General features: G+C 41.4%; 1 protein-coding gene across 1 annotated transcript in view; it reads right to left on the bottom strand.

Moving 5' to 3' along the window:
* SPOCK1 (SPARC (osteonectin), cwcv and kazal like domains proteoglycan 1) overlaps window positions 1–24165 on the bottom strand; it is a 511507-nt gene extending 487342 nt beyond the window's left edge. The window contains exons 1-2 of the mRNA XM_032780550.2: window positions 24082–24165; window positions 23512–23679 (exon numbers count right to left, since the gene is read on the bottom strand). Coding sequence (XP_032636441.1) covers window positions 23512–23679 — 168 coding nt within the window. The 5' untranslated portion in view covers window positions 24082–24165. The remainder of the gene's footprint in view (window positions 1–23511; window positions 23680–24081) is intronic.
* Between the last annotated feature and the right edge of the window lie 264 nt (window positions 24166–24429).

The raw sequence follows: 24429 nt of genomic DNA, 5'->3' as shown, positions 1-24429 counted from the left end.
TGCTGTGCAATCCTCCTGCTTTTCAAGCTAGTTGAGTTTGGAAGCAAAAGAACTACAATACCTTTAGACTCCAGGGAATGAGGTCATTTTGTCTTGTTACCTCTTAAATCAATTGCTGAAAGTATGAAATATTTGCTTCAGAGGCTGTGCATTATACTTTCTTGGTCTCTGGAAAAATGCAGAGAGAGCACCAGTGTAACAACTGAAAATAAGCATGAAAGGGAAAATGGAAACCCGGGATGCTGGAGAGTAAATCTAGAAGGATCTATATACCCAAATCAATGTACTGGAGTACTAATAGCAGATGTTTTAGGGTAAAATGAAGAGCCGATACTTAAGTTTTGTGGCTTTCTCCCAATCATATACTTACCCTTGCTCCCTCCCCCCATGGAATTTAGGGAAAGCCTTTTAGAGGTTACGTCTACATTGCAGCTGGGAGCATGTTGCTGTCTGTCCAAGCTTCCATCTGTCCTGCAGTGCCCACACTGCTATTTTTAGCTCATTAGCTCAAGTAGACTCAGGCTACGTCTACACTACACGATAAATTCGAATTAGCTTAAACCAATTTTATAAAACAGATAATATAAAGTCGATTGTGCGCGTCCACACTAGGCACATTAATTCGGTGGTGTGCGTCCATGGTCCAAGGCTAGCATCGATTTCTGGAGCAGTGCACTGTGGGTAGCTACTGTAAAATAATGAGGCCAATAATGTCAACTTCCGTCCACACTAACACTATTCCGATACAGTAATATCGATTTTAGCATTACTCCTCTCGTTTTGTAGGAGTACAGAAATCGATTTAAAGAGCCCTTTAAATCGATATAAAGAGCAGTGTAGTGTGAAAGGGTGCAGCGTTAAATCGATTTAACACTGTTAAAATCGGTTTAACAGCGTAGTGTAGACCAGGCCTCAGTGTGTCTGTCTGCCCATGCTGGGAAGCATGCTCCCAGCTGCTCTGTAGACAAATGGGCACTATTTTAAACACATTTCAAATGGAATATTCCTTTTGTTCAACATGACTTTTGGGGCACTATGGGGAAAGAGAGAAAGCAGATGGTTTCATATAACACAATTTACTACTATGCTTCACGATGGACCTCATTTCTGCACAATTATATTATATGAATGTAGCATTCTCGATAATCAAGTAGATGAAGTCCACGTTTATTCCTTTACTTACCTCAGTACTGACACGGTGATGGTTTCAGCCCTTTTAAGTCTCCAACCGCCAAATAAAATGTACAAATATGAGGTGCAGTTGTGTAACGAAGACAGCATGATGCCTATAGTTATGGCTATGTCTACACTTTGAGCTGGAGGTGTAATTTCCAGCTCAAAGAGACATACCTGTGTTAGCTCTGATCAAATCAATGTGCCAAAAACCAAAGTGTAGCGGCAGAGGCATAAAGTGGCACCACAGGCTAGCTGCCCCAGGTACAATCCCATCTGAAACCCTAACCATGTACTCAGGCAGCTAACCCCTCCTGCTGCTCATACTGTATCAACTACACTTCTATTTGTAGTGTGCTAACTCAATCACAGCTAACATGGGTATGTCTCCTTGCACTGGTATTTAGACCTTCCAGCTTGAAGTGCAGACATAGCCTATTTGCTGGGTCCCAGAGTGGTGTGTGTGTGTGTGTGTGTGTGTGTGTGTGTGTGTCTCTCTCTCTCTCACACACACACACACACGATATGCAAGGACATCCCTTTGTAATTCTTTTTCTTTGTTTTGTCTTTATTGAGAAATGGCATTTTAAATCCATTCGCTTAGCTCCAAAAAGTGGGGAGGGGGAGCTGCACAAAGGATCAAGTAGCCCAAGCAGTTTTAATGGGATTTAAGTAACACCTCTGACAACAGCTTGTTCAAGGTGGTGACTCTGACTGTGTTCTAATGGCCTCAGGGTTAGTTCTGTTGCAAAGTGACTGAGAAAGCCATAGAAATGAAATTGCTCTTTTATATATCTCCCCTAGAAGAAAGCTATCAAACCGGCTTTCTATAAGTTGGCCAATAGAGGGAGGGAGGTAAGTATTTTATAGTTAGCATTAGTCAAAATAATGGCTGTCAACATGGTCTTGGGGGGGACAGTTATCTTGTCTAACAGTAACTTTAAAATTCTTGATTCAGGAGGTAGCTTGAAACTAGCTAGTGGCCACACAGGAGTTCAGACTATCTTTATATAAGGTCTTTAAGGAAGGAGAGATACTTAAGCCACAGAGAAGGAGTTTTAGACTCTTTGAAAGATGCTCCCTCAACAACGTTCATACGAACGTCAAGCAAACCTACGTGCCAGTTCTTAGCAAAGTCTTCTTAGACCAAAGCAGGAGTGACCTACCTGGAGTGACAGCGTCTAGAGCTGGGTCAATAAGAGATTTTCCATTTGTTGGCAATTTCAAAAATTTTAAAAGGCAGGCAGGAAATGGTTTGTTTTCACAAAATCTAAATGTTTGGTTTTGACCATTTTTAACTGTTTTTGAAGTTTTATAAAAAAAATTAAAAGGAAATTTTGAAACAAAAAAATTCGTGCCAAACCTTTGGTTTCTAATGTTGAAATGAAACGTTTTCATTTTGGCAGATTTTTTTTTCCCCTTAAGCAATTCAGCAACATTGACACAAATTAATGAAAATGTTTCAGTGTGGCCTAAGCTGCTTCCCCTCCTCCTCCCTCCAAAAATACAGACAAAATGTTCTGCCCAGTTCTAGTAGTGTGGTCAGTGAACAGCGCACTGGACTGAGAGTCCAAAGACTAGTGTTCTATTCTTAGCTCTGACACTGGCCATGTCTATTCATAATATTTGTATTGCCATAGTGCCTATAGACCCAACTAAGATCAGGGCTCCACTGTATTAGCTGCTTCACAGACAAAACACATAGTACGAGACATCCCAGTCCCAAAGAGCTTAATAATCTAAATATACTCAAGAATCAAACAATTCCCAACTGAACTGGTAGGAGAGAACCAATATAAGTGCAAATGGTTCATTAACTTCATGGCAGCGGTGAAACTGGTGCACTGTATTTAGAGAGCTTTTAGGAGGGTAAAAACACGCAAGCTTCAGCTCTCTCATTGGAAAAAAATATTAAGTTCTCTAATTTACAAATTGGCGCTTACAAGGTTTTTCAAGCAAATGCAAAATGGTTTAAATAATTACCCTGTTTAGTACACATTGAGAAGAGATACTGAAGCATGTGGTGGATTAAGGAAACACAGGTCACAATATATCATCAAAATGTATAGTTCAGCATATAGAGCAGAAATAGATGCCATGAAAGATTACTTCACTGGATATTACTGATACTGTCCAAAACATACCATGTGTGTTTAGAAAAAGCAGGAATTCCATCTATCCAATCACTATTTTGGCAGAAATATTTTTATATCTGTATCCTTAGAGTCACTGTTTGACGGACTAACAAAATACTCAGTTCACTGGGACTTGAAGGTAAATACAGGTCATCTCACACAGAAACATCTCAGCAACAGTTTAACTCCCCTAAAAAAAAAAAAAATAATGAAATACTCCGATGTTGACTGTACTGGACAGGTTGCAATAATCTATCCAGCCTCATTGGGCTAGAAAAAATAACATATTTGTTAGATATGGGGATGAAGAGTAATTTTGGAACCATTTTCTCTCTCCTAAGCCCCCTAAAATAATTCAAATATTTTAACTTTTGGCTTTGGAGCAGGGAGCCTTACAACTAATCAGTTAGCTTTCGCATCTCAGATCTCATCAATCAGAACATTACCTCAGACAAATCTTAGTGATTGTGCCCCGCAGGCCTACAACTCCCTTCTAAAGAGATTATGTGGACCAAAAGAAACCACTCTGTTTTGCCCTCTGGCTTTCTATGTGAAACAAGTGTCATGGTGAAAGGCTGACAAAATCCTCTATTGGGTTTCCTAGCTGTGAGGAGCTAAAGCATGATGCTAATGTTAGAACGAGAAAGCATGATCAAAATATATTCACATACTCAGATGTGGCGGCACACCATTTATCAGAACATGAAAAAATAAAAGAATCGTCTCCCTCGGCCCTATTGAAGAAGTGAGAAAACAGAAGGAAAAAGCCTTTTCCAGCTGTCTCATTTATATTTACAACCTATAGGACAGCAGAATTTACATGAACTCTATTTTGAGAGCTTAAGTGTGATCTCAGTAGTGCATAGGCCTTGTGCTGGTCACCCCATAGGGAATTTTTAATTCGCTTTCCCTCCCCACACCAGTGTATTCAGTAGACGGAAGTAAATTCCTTTCCAAAAGGATCAGCAGCAGCACTGGACTAGTTAGGGGATGCACAGCTTTAAACCAAGCTTTTACCATCTGTCTCTCCTCTAATTATGAATGCAACAGATATTCACAATTACATCAGCAAAAAAAAAAGTTATCAGTGATTAAAATGCATGTGTTCTTTCAACAATGCCTCTGGAATGTTTTTTCCTCAAATTAAGATCAATACCACCCAACACGCAACCTGCAAATCACACAGCAGGAAGACCTCCCTGGGGTAGCTGTTCCCAGCTCCTCACCTGGCAGGGAGGCAGTGGTGTGCTTGGAGTCCTGAGCAGGCTGCATGAGCATGGAGAGATGGCCTTCCCATTGTGCTGCAGTATGAGTGCTGAGGGGAAGAGCTTCAAGAACCCAGAGGGATGTGAAAGCTGTCCATCAAGGCCTACCTAGTTCTGATCTTATTTGTACACCTGCTGCCTAGGTCAGGGAGTTGCAGAGTTTGATTCACGATACAGCCCACCAATCTGGTGGCTAGCCAGCAGTAAGTCAGCATGGGTTCATACGGAGCCCACTGCCTTTCTTTTTTCCTATCCTAAGCAATATGCAGACAGCTCTCTCCAGTGGAACAGGCATTTTCCAAGCAGAACAAGGTTTTCCCTATCCACTTTACCCATGTGCTGCCTTGGTGAGTCCTTCCGCAGCTCATTATGTCATTGCTTATTCTGCATAATTCCCTCCATAGGCTTAGACCCAACCACATCTTGCTGTTAGAAAGGAATTCCTCCTACTGGGTTCTCCCACCTATATTTGGCTCCACAAGGGTACATTTTTGTCTCAAACAAGTTTTTGCTTTTGTTGGGGCTACTGAGTTATTGAACACTTTTTTTACTCATGACAAAGCTGGTGGGTTTTGGTATTTCTTTGCTTGCCAGTATTTGTAGTCCTTGTAGATAAAGAATGAGTAAGATGCAAATTCAGCCAAAGATCCCAATTTCAGCATTCACATTCTTGGGGGAACCAAAGTATACATGCGTCGACGGTCTAAAGCCTCACCCTTTACTGAAGGCTGTGGGACACCCTTGCATAAAGAACCAAATTAACCAGATGGGACCTTTGCTAGGGCATGGACATCCAGTCCCTAAGTGGAACATACCACCTGTACCAGCCCTAGATGATCAATGCAGCTGGTCCTGCAATGGTTCATACCAGTTTTGGCAAGGATTTCCTGCCTGGGTCAAGGTTTCAATTCAGTTTGTTCTATTACTAATAAAAGCAGTGACCAATATGAGCTCACCACGTCCACCTTTTTTGTACTTTTCCCTCTGTAATACTGAGACAATTACTCATCCTTGATTATATAGGGGCATATCCACCACTGATCCACGCACTCAATTTCTCCACTTAAATCAATGGGGGAGTTCTGAGTTTATAAAAATACAAATAAACTCCCCCCAGTCAGGACCCTTTGTTCTGCCAGGAGGCGCAAGGACTGGATGTCACTGGCTCTGGTGACAAGGATTTTTTATTGTTGTTGTAATAATAAAAAAATTTTGTGGGAGAGATGACTTCAGGATTGGAAGCCTCACTGTATTTTAGAATGGCACTAAAATGTCTCACCTTCCTTTTATATGACTGCATCTTACAGTTCAAAAATAGAGTGTGCCTATTAAAGTTTCTTTACACATTTTCTGTATCTTGAGTCTCCTTTTCCTCCTACAAAGCTTTACACGCAGAATAACTATGTTTAACAGAATCTAGGGGATGCCTGATCACCATATTTAACCAGCAGTGCTTTTAACAATTTTATATGCCACTTAATTTCAGGGTCACAGAGTTCTTAAAATATTATACGTGAAATGTTGCTAAACCAAACATGATTTTAAGATTAGTTTACCAAGCATAGTGCATGTTTAAAAACAGACACACAGATTCATAGCAGCCAGAAAAAAAGAACCAAAAATTATTCTGTGCTACATAATAATCATGATTTCAGTCTAGCCCAGCTACTATAACAATAAAGGAATAAATAATTCTGTTATGTAGATGAGATACAGAGTAGGTCAGATATGACATTTACCCTCATGAACAAGGAGATTGATAAGATTTGTAGCCAGGAATGAGTTATCAGAGGTCTCCTCATAAGTAAAGAAATATGTCCCATTGAATCTCCTCATGTGATAGCAACTATGCACAATTAATTTTGCAGTGGTTTGCCTGTTCTCTCATTTTTTCTAATTACATTCTCAACTTTAAAATCCAGCTTTTAAAATATTTCCTTTCAGCAGCAGTTTCTGTTTTGCAGGCTGTTATCTACATTATAGCCAAATGTAATGTGGGATTTCTGGTTGTGTTTAATGAATGTGGTTGGTCATGGAAACGCTATCATGTATTTGAAGAGACGTAGTGATGATCAGCTACTGATTTTGATTAGAGTGGTGAGTTACTAAAAAGACAGCCTTCTCCTTTCTCATCAGTCTCAGGCAAGTTAAGATGATCACAAGATTTTAACTTACCATCAGTACACAGTTTCAACAGACGGAATTAAATATAAAGTTAAAATAAATCAACACACATGGAATCTGTAGTGAATGGTATCTCAGCCATAGTAGCAATACTTTCCCCGGGGAAATACCTACTCCCATATCAATACGCCATCATGAGGATCATGTGTATATGTAGTATAAAGATATATTCACACAATGTCAAACTAGATCGTTGCTAGGTTTAATCTAGATTCTGTGGACAAAATTCATCCAACACCAGCGATGATTTTCAACAAGTAAATTCTGTTGTCAGATACTCATGCATCCACGGAAAGCATTTGGACCTAACCCTTTAAACTTATTTTTTCTTGATTCTAGCACAGAATGTAGTTTAGTGGATAGATCTGGGACTCAGGAGCCCTGAGTGCTACTCCTGGCTCTGCCGCTGGTTTGATGGCAGACTTTGGGTAAAACATTCTAATGCCCTGTGCTTCGGTTTCCCCATCTGTAAAATGGAGACACTGCTACTAACCTCCTTTGTAAAGGTCTCTGAGGTCTACTGAGGAAAAACAAAATATAAAAGCTAGGTGTTATTATATGATGCATACGAAGAACCTCATCCAATGATTCAGCACTGGACAGCTCCTTAGGCACAAAAGGCAGAATCCTGTCACTAACCTCATCCAAGGCTGCAGAAGGGCTAATACACATCAGAATGGCCATAGCTATGCAGTGCAGGGTGCAGCTGGCAAGCAGAGAAGCAGAGTATCCTCTCTGTAGGCCAAGGAGTTTGACTCCTTGAATCTTACTCCATGGCAGCGTGTGGGGGAGGTGATGTTGCAGGTAGATACTTGCTGTGTAGGGCAGGTATGGCCAAGGTATTGCTACTGAGGCTGCATCCAGCAGGTTGTGGTCATGTCTGTAGCTGTGCGGGTGCTCTATGGTCTGCCTTAGGATGGCTGCTGAATCGTTCCAATAGGGTCATCTTATGTTGTAGACCACCACCACCACCACCACCACCTAGATTTTATATGGCACTTTTCATCAGGAAACCTCAAAATGCTTTACAAAGGAGGTCAGTATCATCATTTCCATTTTACAGATAGAAAAACTGTACAAACACATAGTAATTCAGTCCCTGCTCCAAAGAGCTTACAGAGTTAAATATTCAAAAGTGCTGAAGACATTTTCTGCAGGAACTTAGGCACTAGGAACTTCAGTCTGCTTTAAAGTCAATAAGACTTACCCATTTTGGAACATTTTACCTATACAGTAAATAGAAGTGACAGAATGAGGTTGGGAGAAAGGAATTATTATTCTCATTTCACAGATGGGGAACTGAGGCACAGAGATGCTAAGTAATTTGCCCCAAGCCACCTGGGATGTCTCTGATAGAACCAGAAGCCAAATGTAGGAAGTCCAGCCCAGTGTCTTAAACACAAGACCAAAAAACAACTTCTTCCTATCACTTGTAAATTTAATAATCACTGATGGATATTTCTCCTGATTCATCACTCATCAATAAACATGACTAATGTGTCTATTGTCATGTACTGTCTTGTCTTAATTGGTCAAATAAGACCCTGTTTGTGCTTACCAAATAGATTTTACTGTAATATATTTACGTACATTATTTTAATGATTAATGAAAACAATTCTGTAAAGTTAATCATTTTGTGCTCTTTATTTAGTAGAATTAAACTAAAAGTCTTTCACACAGGATCACTGCTGATCTTTTCCCCCAGCTGAAGAAAGTTAATTGGTAATAAGATCATAGATTAGTATGCTATCAACTAGTTTCCCACTCTCTGCTGAACTGGTTACTAGTTTAAGAATTAGGAGAGCCAGGCTCTATTACCAGCTCTGCCGATTTTGGGCAAGTGACTTAGGATAAAATTTTCAAAAGTGCCTAAAGCTCTTTAAAAATCAATTCCCACTGACTTTTAATAGGACTTAATTTCCTAAATTACTAAACACTTAACTCTCTCTGCCTCTGTTTCCCATCAGTAAAATGTAGATAATTCACTGGGATTTTCAAGGGAGTCCAGGGGAGTTATGTGCTCAAATCCCATTGACTTTGAAAACCCCAATCATAAAGCTTAATCATTTCAAAAGAGGAAAGCGGTGTACAAACACTAAGTGTGATTAATAATTCTCCAAAATTTCATTTAGTTTACCGAAGTGGAAAAACCCCCCCCCCCCCCGACCCCATGCGGTTCACTTTTTGTTAGTTAGCAAACAAACATCAAAACATTCTCAGACATTTTAACAGTACCCATTCCACAAACACACTGTACTAGATCTATCTGATTTTTAAGTTGTTTAGTGATAAGGTGACTCAGAAAATTCAGAAACTTGTAGCCTTATTTTGCTAAGCATAAAGAGTGAAACTTAACTCCCCTGATCACAATCAATCCCATGAGCCGTTGTTCATGCACTTGGACAATGTTGCAAAGTTAAAGTTTCACATATTTCAAGGACCAAAACCTCTCTTAACTGATATAAAAATGACACACACATCCATTAAATGCATGCTGTCTTTAAAAATCAAAACTAAATATTGGGCCTAACCTATTTGTCAGTGCCCTTTGCAAATCACATCATGCTTGTTGGAAGCATTTATTCAGACCTGGTCCTTTTTTGCACCCACTGGATGAAATTCAATTCCCTGCTTAAAGCCCAAGTGAATGGCTTTGCATGAAGTAACAATGCAGGTGTGGAGGGGGATGCCCAAGTCTCTTCTCAAAATGAAACTTAGGCATCTTTTTGGAAAAATGTAACCCTGGAAGTTCTTTGGGGAAGCAACTACATTATGTGTTTGCACAGTTCCTTGCACAAGTCCTCAGTTGTGGCTTGAGTCTCTGGGTGCTACCATAGTAGAAAACAGTAGACTCCAAATTATCTGAATAGCATGGAGAGACTGATTTCATTTGCAGCAGTGGGGTGGTGTACTCCATAGCCAGAAGCCACTTCTCCTCGCAGTCCTGACAGGGATCTCTACTCTATCTCCCTCACTCCCATGACAGTAGGGCTGCAGAGGGCTCCCTGATCTGCTGCAGGGCCAGCAACACTCCATCCTGCATGTGCAAGGTGCAGGGCAAAGACCCCCAGTCAGGACCCTTTCTCGTGCGAGGACTGCAGCCGTCCCTGCACCTTGCGCCTGCAAGGACTGGATGTCACTAGCCCTGCAGCAGAGCAGGGAGCCCTCTGCAGCTCCACTGTCATGGCCCTGCTCATTCACTCCTATGACAGTGAGGCTGCAGAAGGCTCCCTGCACTGGCTCAGGAGCCATTCCTCAGCAGCAAGGTGACAACTCCAGGCGCTTCTCTTAACAATCCTGGGTGTGGGGAGGGGGCATCTGCTCTATTATCCAAAACTCCCCATTATCCAAACCATTCCCTTGTTCCAGGGATTCAGATAATGCCAGAGATCTGGATAACAGTTTCAGATGAAATGGGTGTGTGCTGCTATAATCAACAACAGGAAATCTGGAGTCCTAGGAAAATACAAAATTCTTCAAGACTTTTCCTGAAGTTTAGATAAAACTTTCTGAAAACAATGTTCTGATCTTTACAAAGTAACCCTTTTCGCCATGTTATGATTACTACTCACACCCAGACCAAGAGTTTGCATAGCACATTCAATAAGCTTGGGAAAACTTCACTGAAATCAAAGAGACTAAAGACTTAATATACTGGATCTTGGCACATAAAAGAGCAGTATATAAATGACAGCATTCTTTCATTAGTCAGAGTGTTCAAACTACACTAGACTGGGAGAGGTGGCCATATATTTGCTACAGTTCGGTTACAGAAACTTTGCTGTGGGGTTTAAGTGTACTGCAAAATTTTCAGAACTATACAGGGACCATTGATCTGAATCTGTTATAGTTAGGCTTGGAAGAATTAGATTTTTATTGGTAAAAGGTCAATAAAAGCTGATTTCACCATGCACACACAAACTGACAAAAATATTATCATTGATAATAACCAAATTTGCTGCTTGAGAATTTATTAGAGTTTGATTTAAGGCAGTTTACTTTAATATTTTGACATACAAAGGTTTAACATTTTTGAATCTCAGTGTCTCTCCGTAAATAATTGTTTGACCCCCACACACACTCTGATTCTCCCATAATTTTGTACAACTGTGAAAAACTTAAATCAATATTGAAAAAATGCTTCACACATTCATTTGTGCTATAAGAAAATTTAAAATAAACCAATATTATCCATCAATTATAACAAACAATAAATATTAAATTCTGTCAAGCCTCGCTATAATGGATTGGGAGGAATACATACTGAAATAATGTGGATAATTACACAATGTGGTACAGTCAAAAGATTTTAACGCCATGAGTTTGGGAAGACTGCAATCTTCAGAAGATGTGACAAGCCAGTCATTCTAAGTGAGAGGATGAAGATATAAAGACAGGAAGAAATTGCAGCCAATGGATTTTAGGAACTTTCTGAAGGTGATCTAAAATAGCTGTTCTATGCATAACGTAGAGATGCTACGGTGAGATCGCTCATGTTAGAAACAAATATGTCACACCAATTGAAAGGGACATTAAAAATCTCCATGGGATAAAACACTCGCTTCTAGTCCTGATGGTTCACAAGATACTCATGGACCAACGACATTTAACATCCAGTATTTCCTGTCCTGCATATCAGACCAGTGTAAATGGAGAGAAAATCCATATTTGGGGGAAAAAAGGAATCACATTCCCACTGTTTATCATATAGACATTGCCAACAGATATGTAGCATGTAAATAATGCAGCAGGTTTTGTTTTAAAGGAGATAATTGTTTCTATTTAAACAGAATGAAGAACCAATGCCTGACCTATGCTGCATAGTTATGCTAATGAGTACAGACAACCTTCACTGTCTCGACATCACTGACTGGACAGGTTCCCAACTGAATAACCATGGAACTGCTAGGCACTGTGGACAGTGGTGCATGGTTTGCAGGGTAGGGGCATCGGCAGCTCTCCCAACTGGCTAGCAGATATGCAGTGTTCTGCGGTCATAAGATAGGCGGGGGTTACAGATGCTGGTCTATAACAAATGAGCAGCTGTGTGCACCTGACCCATCCACATGTCCCATTAGCCATTCCCAGGGAATCCTGCCCTGACTGGGAGACAGCAGCACCACAGCTTCCCTTCTCATTTGACCTTAAGGCAGGATAAGTTTGAAGGGTCTCTCTCAAAAACCAGATTTAACCTTAGCCCTAAAGCACTGGCCTTATTTAAACACATTTTCTATCAGTCATGGAGAGGGAACTTTGTGAAGTGGATTTATAATACAAAGTTCATTAAGAAGTGAGCTAAGATCGCAGAATTAATTTAAGTCCACTTGCACCTATTTCAGGAGAATGATTTTCTGTTCCCCTGCATTACATAGCAAGCTGTACAGGTGACAGGCAAGGACTGATCTACTGAGGCACAAAAGTTTTCCTGCTAAATCCTCTATTTAGTAACTTGGCAATTATTTTAGCCATAAACTGTATTTTGAAACATAATCTTCCCTTGAAACTCACAGAATAGGAGTTCGGTTCAAATGAGTACTTCCATTTTTAGCTGCTAGGCTGTCACAACAAACCCACTGATGAGATAACCAAGGAAGTGCTATCTATATCCCCAGACAAAACCACTGTGTTAAGATGAAGTCTCAGATATATCAGTAATTTAGGGGGAAAATACATTGCAAGAAAGCTGAAGTTATAAATAAAAAACAAGCACTATAAACGGAGAAACCTTTAAGGGTGGCATGTGACTGGAAGAGACTTCAAGGGTTAGGTCTTGTGTAAATCAGCATGGCTCTATGGAAGTCAGCAGAGGTGTTCCAGTTTATCCAGAAATTATGCATCTTACAAAGTAGGAGTAAAGATGGGAAGACTGAGGATGGTCTCACTAGAGAAGGCAAAAATATTAAGGTCATTTTTGGTGCCATAAGTGTGAGTTTCCAAACATTCAAATCTTTCATGTTTAACTCTTCTCCAGTGAGACCATCCTCAGGTCTTCCCACCTTTACTCCTAGTTTGTACAATGCATAATTTCTAGATAAACTGGCTCCCCACTGACTCCCATGGAGTTATTCTGATTTACACTGGGTGAACATCTAGACCTTTAGATCACTTCCAGTCACGTGGCACCCTTTAAAAGTACATCACAGCCTGGTGAACTAGTCAAATTTTCTTAATACACCAGTGACTAGCTTTCACCTTTCCTTGTCTAAGATTTGACACTATTCACTAAAAATGAAATCTTGGTCTCAAAGTCAAAAAGACTATTTTGCTCTTGACTTCAATGAGGCCAAGATTTCATTTAGATCTTTCGATGTTTCAAGGAAAAGCAATTTTTAAGATGAGATGTGTTAAAGAATTCTTGAACAGAGTTTTCAAACCATGAACATCACAATCCTCCTCCCCAGAGTCCTGCATCTTACAACTGATTTCTCCAAATCACCTCAAATTCAGAACAAGCACTGAAGAATCTGCAAACACTGAAGAAGTGGGTTTTTTTACCCACAAAAGCTTATGCCCAAATAAATCAGTTAGCATTTAAGGTGCCACCAGGCTCCTTGTTGTTTTTGAACAAACACTTGTTATTTGTTCACATGCAAAATGAGAAATGGAAATGACCTTTGAAAGAGGATTTTAGAGGAGATGGGTGGATTACAGCCAGGCAAGTCTCAACCTTAATACTCTATTATTTGATAATGCTGTACAGCTCTGGTGGCCTGTTTAGCATTACAAACATAGGTCACTCGGAAGGAAGACAAATGTTGGTATATTTAACACCTCCAACTGTTTGTACATTCAGTTACAGGTCTGTCGCATCTTATGCTGGGGTTACGTTCCACAGGCAGCGTATAAAGCAAAAATTGCACATAGCCAAAGTTACATTGAGTGTAATGGTGGGCAGAATCACCCACACTACAGGTACGGTATTAAAATTGTTATTTTTCTCTCTTTTTTATGTTTTTGCCAACCGCATAAAGCTGAAATCATGCATGTTAAATGCGCGTAAGATGCGACAGACCTGTACCATAATTTCCTCCACTAATAATCAAAAGCAAGAAAACAATATGGAGGCATCTGTGTTCATATATTTAAGCAAACCTGAATGAATAAGGCTGATCCTCCTTTACCTTAAATCCGGTGTAACCCCATCGAGGTCATAAGTATAAAACTAATATAAGAAAGACTCAAATCACACACTATGAGCAGAGAATCACAAGCCCTTCTATACAGCCACATCATTACATAACAGAATGTGGCCTAATATGCCTACTTTAAAATCCGCTGTGCTTTATACCTACTCTAATGAGTAGCTAGAGCTATAAGGACACACTCTGCTCTCAGCTATACTGGTTCTATGGTTCCTAGGATTTCACTAATATTGCTGACAATGGAATTGGCCCACATTTATTTCTGTTTGACGACAGCTGGGTTTTGAGAATATAAAAATAATGCATACCTTAAGTACAGAGGTATGGGTTTGATTTGCCTGCCCCTCTCCATTCATGAAGGAGCTCTCACTATTTGCCATGTGCAGGTACTTGAGCTTCCAGATTCTTTCTTCATTTCTCATTCAGCAAAAAAACAGAAGATTTCTCTTTTGTCCCTCCAAATGAACAGCATGTCCTCTACATCAATATGTCCTTTTGCTCCACTGCAATGCTCAAACTGTACAATCTACATCCAGAAACATATTATAGTTTCCTCGTCTTTAAGGAATCTGATGCAGACACAGTTTTAAATTGGTAATAAAGCCACACTTATGGGTAAAAGTCCTATAAAATTTAATATGGACAAAACCAATACAGTCCTTTAATGGTTACTCTAAAACCCTGTAGAATTTAATAGACATTTTAAAAACCTATAGAATTCTATACCAGAGATATAATTGTGATTAAATTCTGTAGGCCTTTTCCATAAGGGAGGAAGCCATCAAGCTCCAAATCACAGTTTTATTCCCATATAATATGAAATTAAAGCTAACTCTGTTCTTTTCTAGTGACCTATTTAGCACTAGAATCTCAGGTCATTCATAAGCAAGCTATATGTGTCAGTTAATTATACATATTGGACTCTACCTTCTGAATTAATTATTCCAGTGTTAAATGCCACTATTTTTCTCCTTGTCCACAACAAAAGGAAAATGCCCGCATGGAAAAGGACATTAAAAGTAGTGATATTTAGAAAGCATATTTTCCTCTTTAAAAACAGATTATGAATTAATTTAGTCAGATCATGGCCCTAGTTTTTTGCTGCTGTTATTTAAGCTTTGGCACACAGCTCTGGTCACTGCACCTCATTTCTGCTTTGCAACAACCCATGTAATCCAGTATTGTTCCTTTGTTGAACAGACACTGCCATGCATGCCAGACTGTGCTGATGTGCCTGGTAAATATACGGAGCCCAATTCAGCCATGGTGTAAGCAGGTGCAGGTCCACTGGAGTCTATACACACGAACATAGGCTAACACTGCAAACTTGGAATTTGAGTCTTCTGACATAAAAGGCTACGGTCCTTCTGTGTTCCATCACAAAACCTAGCCAGTTGCTGATTTGAGACCTCTCTGCTATATAGCACAATTATGGGCCAGGCTGTATCCCCTATATCTGCGCAAGTGGACCTCTCCACTTCCACAAAGCTACGTGAGGGAACTCAGTAACCTTCATAGTAGTATCCCCACCACCCTATGAATCCCATATAGGCATGTCAGGGGTCTGAGCTGGAAGAAGGAGTGGAAAGTGAGAGAGTCAAGGGGAGAAGAAGCTGGGTGGACGGACGGGGAGCAATGTGGAAATTAGATCAGAAAGGACAAGATAGCCTGGGACTGTATAATTTTTTCTATGGAGCCCTGTGTGCATTTGCAGTCAGGGGAATCCCTGACAATGTGGCTCCAACTGAGCTGCACTACCAGGCAGCATCCCCCACCCCGCACCATCAGAGACCAGAGGCAGCATGAAGGCACAGTCCTCAACGTGGATGGAGGATCTCTGGGGATTATTATTGCTATTTACTTGTATTACTGAGATCAAAGCCCTGTTGTGTTTGTGCAGCACCCAGCACAAAGTGAGAGAGCAGTCCAAATGATTCAGAGTTTAAATCTAAATAGAGAAGACAGACAAGGAGGCTAGGAGTATCAAAGGGGCAAAGTGACTTTGCCAAGGTCACACAACAGGCCAGAGTTGGGAATAAAAACTCAGATCTTCTGATTCTCAATCCAGTGCTCAGTTCACTAGCTCACACTCCCCTGCCAGGTATGAGGGTGGGCCCCTGGACAAACTCACAGGTCAAGCAGGATGAGGTACAGGAACCTCCATGAATGAATTCTTGCAGAGAGTCCCTTCCTCACATCCCACCACTGTGATTTTTTCCAGGGATGGAATAATGGGGGCCAATTGTATCACAAGCATCTCAGGAAAGCAATATATTTAAATTAACCGTAACTATTCACAGTGCTCATGTGTGCTAAGTTTGAGGAACTGGTCATTATAAATATGCAGAGGACACCACTTCATGCCCTGTTTATTATGCATATACACCGTATTACATTGAGTACATATTCCTCAAGCAGCTCTACACTTAAAAAGAGATGTTAGCATTATCACTCACCGTAAAACGCCAGAAGATAGAAAATTTGGAGAATGCTTAAATAGTGCTCAGAAGTTGGTCTGACATTCTGCCATGCGCAAGCATGACTTAAAGCCAAGATTTTTAGCTTTCTTTCTGAAATTCCTTATAATTGGAGCCTTTATATTCAATTAACTTTTTCAAATTTTTGCAGCTTAATATACAACTAGTTGAACCTACTACATTTTAATATTTTTATAAGTATTAATATAATGTAGCAGACATGACTTCTAGTTGGAAGTAATAGAATTAGTTCAGCCATATAGTTTTGATTAACGACAGACCTAACATTAAGAGAAGACTCATACTACGCCTTATGTGCCAGACTTCCACAAACACCTTGAGCTGTGGCAGACAGGCTTATTACTCACAATAATACACACAGTTATTCACATCATAGGCTCATAAGAACTCACTTCACTGCATTTTGGCTTCAGACATCTACTCAGGCACAAACATCCATCTATATCAGAGGTCGGCAACCTCTGGCACATGGCTCGCTAGGTTGACCAGACAGCAAGCGTGAAAAATCAGGACAGGGGTTGGGGGGATAATAGGAGCCTATATGAGAAAAATACCGAAAATCGAGACTGTCCCTATAAAAATTGGGATATTTGGTCACCCTACGACTCGTCAGGGTAAGCACCCTGGCAGAGATATGCTGGCCGCAGCTTCCTCCCTCCCCTATTGGCCTGTGAACAGTGGCCAGTGGGAGGACGGTCGGCCGAACCTGCCGATGCGGCAGATAAACAAACTGACCCGGTAAGCCGCGTGCCAGAGGTTGCCAACCCCTGATCTATATAGATTTGATTACAGAATTGAAGTCTTACACTGTATTTTGAGAAACATCAAAGGGCCTAATTCAACCCTTGGATACCCATTGCCATCTTGCTTTCAAACCATGGAGTGGGAGCTATCAGCACATATCTGAAGGAAAAAATATTTCTGTGACACAAAAATATGGGCCTTTTTTGTGTATTTGTTTTTTCTCAATTTCAGCTGGGTCTAACTTTTTTCAGCAGAAACTGTAGGCACAACTGATGTTATTTAGGCATCTATTTACATTGTAGACTCTACAATATTGCAATGATATAAGCAGCGTTTAGGCATCTAAATAACTTTAATTGCAACTGCAAGTAATGCATTTAAAAATTTCATCTTCTAAGCACAAATTCAAAAATCAGCAAATAAGAAATAACTTCATTCTTGTCTTCCTAAACTACTAACGGCCAAATTTAGACCCAATGCAAGTTCAATGAGTGCAGTTACCCCAGAGCAGGAACTAGGCCCCTAGGTGAAGAAGCTTGTTGACAACATGCACATCAGACTGACCTCTACCCAGTCACAGCAAATCTGTCATGTCTGTAATGGTGCTGATTCACTGTGAATCATCATAACCTACTCCATCCATAGTGCAACCATCTTAAGCCATCACAGCGCCCTTCTCTGAAAGCATCAAAGCAATTAGCTGTTGCACAGTTTATAAATGGAGAAACCTACAATGACTATGAAACAGGGCTACCCAGAGGATTCAGAGGGCCTGGGTCAAAGCAATTTCAGGGACCCCTTTCATAAAAAAAAGTTGCAATACTATAGAATACTATATTCTCATGGGGCCCCTGCGGGGTCCAGGGAAAATTGCCCCACTTACCCCCCGCCCCAGGTGGCCCTGCTATGAAAAAAGTAAGGAAAAAAATACACACTGTGAAGTTAGTACAAAAGAATTTATTCACAGTTTAGAAAAGCAATCCAGAAAGTTAACCCAATCAGCTCAATGTCCAGGTACTGTAGGACATGAAAATATTTATTTTAAAAGAGCTCATTTTAACTGACTGCTTTAAAGTCTTTTAATGATTTGAAAGGTCATCAGTTCATGCTATTAAAATTTAGTCAGTCCTTAAAAAAAAAAAATATCCCCCACACCAACCTGATCATGCATATATAATGCAGACTTCTCTGAGGTGCACTTCAGTGCTCTGTTCTCATAAAAGAGTAACGACTCCTGGGCCGTCATATGCAACCATCCTGCAGTCTTTGCCCAAAAGAAATATAGATTGTACTAAAAAGACAATCAATAGCTATCTTCCCAGAACAGACCACATTGGACCACTGCTTGATACAGCAAAAGAACCAATTCATTTTGCAAAATATTGCCAGAAATTAAAGAAGCCCGATTTAAAATGTCAGGTTTAATTATACATCAATTTCAAAAATGACGTTAACGCAATATTACGACAGATTTATACATGCAGACAAGTACAAAGAAGTGTTCAGAGTTCCCATTACTACAGCAACCATCTCTCAGCTTTGCTGTGCATATGCACCATTTTCAGTTATTGTATATATTTGCCCTAATTGGGCAAACACTTATGCATATGAGTAATCTTACTCCCTGAAGTTAATTGGACAAGTAATAACTATTGCCCCAGTCTCACTCCCATTGAGATCAATGGCACAGGGTCAGACTTTCTGCCCAACAGCATTGGCAGGATCAGGCCCTACAGTATCAACTTTAATTCCATCATGTAAAATGATGGGCCCATCTGCAAAGCCTAAGTAAAATACTTTAGCCAGAGATGCTGTATGTCAGTGGTCACCAACCAGTCGATCGCAATCAACTGGTCGATTGCAGTGCCTCTGACAGTCAATCGCAGCCTCTGGCTGCTAAAAGTCCAGCGGCGCAGCAGGGATAAGGCGGACTTGCTGTCAGGCCTGGCCCCGGGCCGCTCTCAGAAGCGTCCGGCACATCCCTGCGTGTGTGTGGGGGGTAGAGGATCTTCGCAAGCCGCTCCTGCCTGTACCCCCGCAGTACCCATTGGCCAGGAGCGGGAAACTGTGGCCAATAGGAGAGACGGGGCAGTGCCTGCAGGGAGGGGCAGCATGTGGAGACCCCCTGCCCCTTCTAGAGGCTGCAGGGACATGCTGGAAGCTTCTGGGGAAGGCGCAGGACCAGGGTAGCCACGGAGCCTGCCTTAGCCCCGCTGCACCATCACCTGGGAGCCACCTAAGTTAAGCACCCCAGAGCAGGAGCCCACACTCCTCCTGCACTCCAACCTCCTCCCCAGCCTGAGCCCCCTCCCAGAGCCAGCACCCCATGGCCCCGCCTCATCCTAGAGCCCTCTTCTGCACCCAAACTCCCTCCCAGAGCTTGCACCCCTCATCCCCACCTCAACATCCTGCCACAGCCCAGTGAAAGTGACTGAGGGTGGAGGAGCATGAGCAACGGAGGAAGGGGGGATGGAGTGAGTGGGGCAGGGCCAAAGGGAAGGGAATGGGACTTGGGGAAGGGGCGGGGTAGATGCTGGGTTGCACTTAAAATTCAAAAAGTGATCTTGTGCTTAAAAATGTTGGAGAGCCCTGCTGTACATGGTAGATGGGAGTAAAAGACCTTTCCCATGGTGGTGCACAGAGCACCTGCATCCTGTGTAGCTGGTTGCTACTATATGCTTAGAGGATGTCTACACTGGGATACTCAGAAAAGTTAAGGCCAATCAACTAAAACCATGAAGTCAATGCTCATAATTCAAAGCACATTAACCCCCATGTGGCTGCTCTAATTCAGGGGTAAAGTGGTCACAGTTCATTGTAACTTAATTCTCACTATGAGCTTTCTATACAAAAAGGTTCATCAATTGATCTGTGGGGAACATTGCCTTGAAATTGTAGGTAGTGTGGAACCACACTAGTTTTGCTACGTTTAAGCAGGTTCTCTCATGGAGTATTTGACCCTGAATAAATATATAAAGTATGTGCGGTGTACAGTTGTTGCAGAATCCATAACTTTAAATTTCCTGACTTGTGTGAGTGTGTAAGATTTCACACAACATTCATGAGTACATTTTTAGTAAAATAAAGCTATCAGGAGCACAACTCACACAACCATGAGAACGCAAGAAGGTTTTTATTATTTCAAACACTGGCAAAACATGTGTGCAACCCCATTAGAAGAGTAAGAGTCTTTGTGCCCCACCCACTAGTAAGTCACATAAGCAGCATCAGGTTGATCATAGAATCCTAGAAAGGTTGGAATGGAAGGAACCTTGATAGGTCATCTAGTCCAGTACCCTGCACTGAGGCTGGACTAAGTATTATCTAGACCATCCCTGACAAGTGTTTGTGTAACGTGTTCTTAAAAACCTACAATGACATAGATTCCACAACCTCCCTAGGTAATTTGTTCCAGTGCGTAACTACCCTTACAGTTAGGGATTTTTTCCTAATGTCTAGTCTAAATCTCCCTTGCTGCAATTTAAGACCATTATTTCTTGTTCTGTCCTGAGTGGCTAAGGAGAACAATTTATCACCCTCCTCTTTATAAAACAACATTTTATATACTTAAAGGCTGTTATGTACCCCTCAGTTTTCTCTTCTCCAGACTAAGCAAACCCTTCCCCCACCCAGTCCAATCTTTCCTCGTGGGTCACGTTTTCTAGACAATCATTTTTGTTGCTCTCCTCTGGACTTTCTCCAGTTTGTCCACATCTTTCCTGAAGTGTGGTGCCCAGAACTGGACTCACTATTACAGCTGAGATCTTGTCAGTGCTGAGTAGAGTGGAAAAAATATTCCTTGTGTCTTGCTCACAATACTCTTGGTAGTACATTCCAGATGTTAGCTCTTTGGGTTTTTGTGTTGGAACAATATTACACCGTTGACTCATATTTAGTTTGTGATGCACTACAACCCCAGATCCTTTTCTGCAGTACGCCTTTCTAGGCAGTCATTTCCCATTTTGTATTTATTCAATTGATTATTCTTTCATAAGTAGTACTTTGGATTTGTCCTTATTGAATTTCATCCTATTTAATTGAGACCATTTCTCCAGTTTGTCAAGATCATTTTGAATTTTAATTCTTTCTTCAAAGCACATGCAACCCATCTCAGCTTGGTATCATCTGCAAACTTCATAAGTGTACTCACTATGCCATTTTTGGAATCATTTAGCATTATGTGTGCCTTCATCATTGTTGATTAGCCAGTTCAGATTTCACATGAGTATAAACAAAACTATTTAAATAATTTAAGCAGAAAGATATTTGAGCAATCCCTTCAAAAAGTTCCTTTGCTTATGTTTAGATATAGAGGTGTGCAAAAGTTTCTCTCTAAAAATGTTTTTTTTTTGGTCCTAGAATATAGCTTTGGCAACAAACAGGAAAAAAAATTTCAAGAAAATTCTCTCTCTTCAAAACTTTTGAGTGCTTTTTTGGTCAAAAAAATTATAATTATATTTTGGTTTTTGACAACTGAAAATTTGAACTTCAAAGCTATTGGTTGTGAAAACTAAAATTATTTTTGGTTTTGTGACAAACCCCCTGCCCCCAAAAACGATTTTCAAACAAAAATGTTGACGACTGTGATCAAAGATTATTTTCACTGAAATTTTTCATAAGGGAAAAAAGATAATTTCCCAGACAACTCCATTCGGAAAACTAAAGAAAACACAACCAGGTGATTAAACTTTCTTCAAGCCTTTCAGCTGGAAGAAGAATGATACGTTTCAGGTTAAGAATAATTTTTGGAAGGACTCAGAATGAAAGCAAAGGGACTCAACTGTAGGAAGATATTGGGAAACCCTTATTAAAATTCTGCCTCCAAATTAAAGGAAGAGTTGTATTGATTGATTAGCCTTTAATAGCTTTCACCCTCTCTCTGAATACTGCTAAATCATTATACAGGACTTGATGGAGAAATTATTGGGTTAAACCTCATCATCTCTGTTATGAAGGAAGCCAGACTAGAGGATCACAATTGTCCCTCCTAACCTAAATATCTGTGACTCCATAATATGTATATATTTGTAGGAACCGTTTGTTAAAATAGTAGCTGCTGCACATGCACTGCATATGTACAGCTTTTCCTAAGTTTCATCAACAGAAAACAACTTCAGACTCAACAGAAGGACCTTATAACAAGAGATCATGGACCTATTTCCTGACATTAATTTCTACCAACTTTAAGGCAACACTCTAGCATACTGAGCTCCTTATGACAGCAAGAGCCTAGGCAGTCATTGGTAACTCCATGAAGGAAGTCTAAAGTTTAAATGTAAAAGATAGATAAACAAAAAAGCAACCTGCCTACCCAAAAGGATAGCAATCCACAACCACAATTAAGATTCAGTCTATAAAAACCAGACAATTAGGTGCTATTTTAATTATTACATCTTGCCCCACTCTTTGCAAGGCCTAACACAACGTCAAGGATGAAAAGCATAAAATATAATGTTTTTAATATAACATATACTGCCAGTCCTTCCTTACAATGTTCTTTCTATGTAACCGCCAGCTGGCTACACTCCCTTCTTTCGTTGCCCATTTATAGAATCACACTGCAAACATATGCAATAAGGAATATTTAACAACTTTGTGTTTAATCATCGTCAGTATTAGTAGTCATGTGACCCCTATTCAGACTTGAATAGACTCAAGCTTGTCTCTCAATATTCTTCTCAAACGTTAGTCTATAAGACCGAAAGGAGCACCAGGTAATACATTTCACCTCCTACTGCATTGTCTCACTGTACCCCTTTGCATGGAAACTATGGGAATTCAAGACTTGTTCCTTTCTGCAGCATAATACGCTGAAACAAACAGTGCAAAGTAGCTATATTCCATTGCACAGATACATACTGGAAGGTCTTTTAAGTTATTTCATGCTGCTTTTTGTTACAAGAAAATTTTCTCAGAAAATTGCTTCCTTAATCCAACCATTTCCATGAGCAGAACTGATCATACAATTGCCAGATTTATTTTTCTACCACGTATACAGGAGAAAAGGTTTCAGGGTTTACTACCTTGTGTCTGGAATCAATACATTTTTCAATACATTTCATCGTTTCGCAGTCACTGATCTCTTAATCAGCAGGCAGAGAAACTTCTCAAAGTTACTCCCCGATAGAATAGTCAAGATCACACTCTTATATGTTGGCTGACATCTAACTGAAAATGCTATTGATCATTTGAGTGTGATTAGTCCATGGCTTCTGCTTTTAAAACATCTTACTCTGGACAACACTAAAGCCCAAACAGCAGCAATCGGTGGCACCAAGTACACTTCTCTCTCTCCCCTACCCACTGCCACTAAAAGACAGGAGAAATACACTGAAAAGCAGGCACCTTGGTAAAGAAAGAAGTACTTACATCCCTGAACTTGTTCCAGTATTTATCTCTCTCATATTGCGAAACGGTGCTCAGCCACTTGTCGCTGTCCAAGAAATCGCCATTGTTGTGGTGACTGGGGAGGGTTTCTGGATGCCTGGCTTCCACTTGCAGAAAACACCAAGCAACAATTACCACTATCCTAGTCATCTGCAAAGAGAGGAGCAGCAGAGAGAGCAGAGCTGGGGGGTGAGCGGCAGCCAGGTTTTGGGGGCGAGGTGTGTGTGTGGGGGGGTTGCCTCTGCCACAGCAGCGCTGCCCGGGGAAGCCTTTGCACTGTCTGGATGGGGAGGTGGCTCGGAGCCGGGAGAGCCTCCAACCAGCCCCCCAACAACACCCCGGCCCCGAAACCAAGCTGCGAACTGCCCAGCCCGGCAGGGGCGGACAGGCGTTGCCCGCGCGGAGGGGGAGAAGTTGCCTTTCCTTGCAGCCCTCCTCCAACTTCGGGGCGCAGAAGCCCCAGCGAACCCCGCAGCGCAGCCCCCCGTCCGGGGACAGGAGCCAGCCCGCGAGCAGAGGGGAGCGCGCGGCGCGAAGTTTGCAGGCACTTACCTTAGGGCTCGGCTCAGCGCGGCGCGTGCAGCCGCTGCCGCCGCTCGTTCCCTGCCTGCGGGTCGGAGACGCGGCGAGCCCCGACACGGCTTCGCCCCGCCGCTTTGTGCGCCTGTCTGGAGGTGCGCGCCGCGCTGCCCGCGGGCCAAGCGGCGAGATCTGGCGCCATCTGCCGGCCGAGCGCGGCCGCCGATGCGGCTGCAGAGGCAGAGAGAGCAGCTCGGGGCTGGGGGGTCGGCTCCTTTCTGAGCCGCAGCAGCACCTAACTCTGCCGGGCTCCAGGGCGGGTAAGGGGACAAGAGGGGGCCCCACCACACCCACTGTGCCAGCTGCCAAATTCCTCTGCTC

Source organism: Chelonoidis abingdonii, chromosome 7 (assembly GCF_003597395.2).
Source record: "Chelonoidis abingdonii isolate Lonesome George chromosome 7, CheloAbing_2.0, whole genome shotgun sequence".
NCBI lineage: Eukaryota > Metazoa > Chordata > Testudines > Testudinidae > Chelonoidis > Chelonoidis abingdonii.
This window is presented reverse-complemented; position numbering and strand designations above follow the sequence as displayed.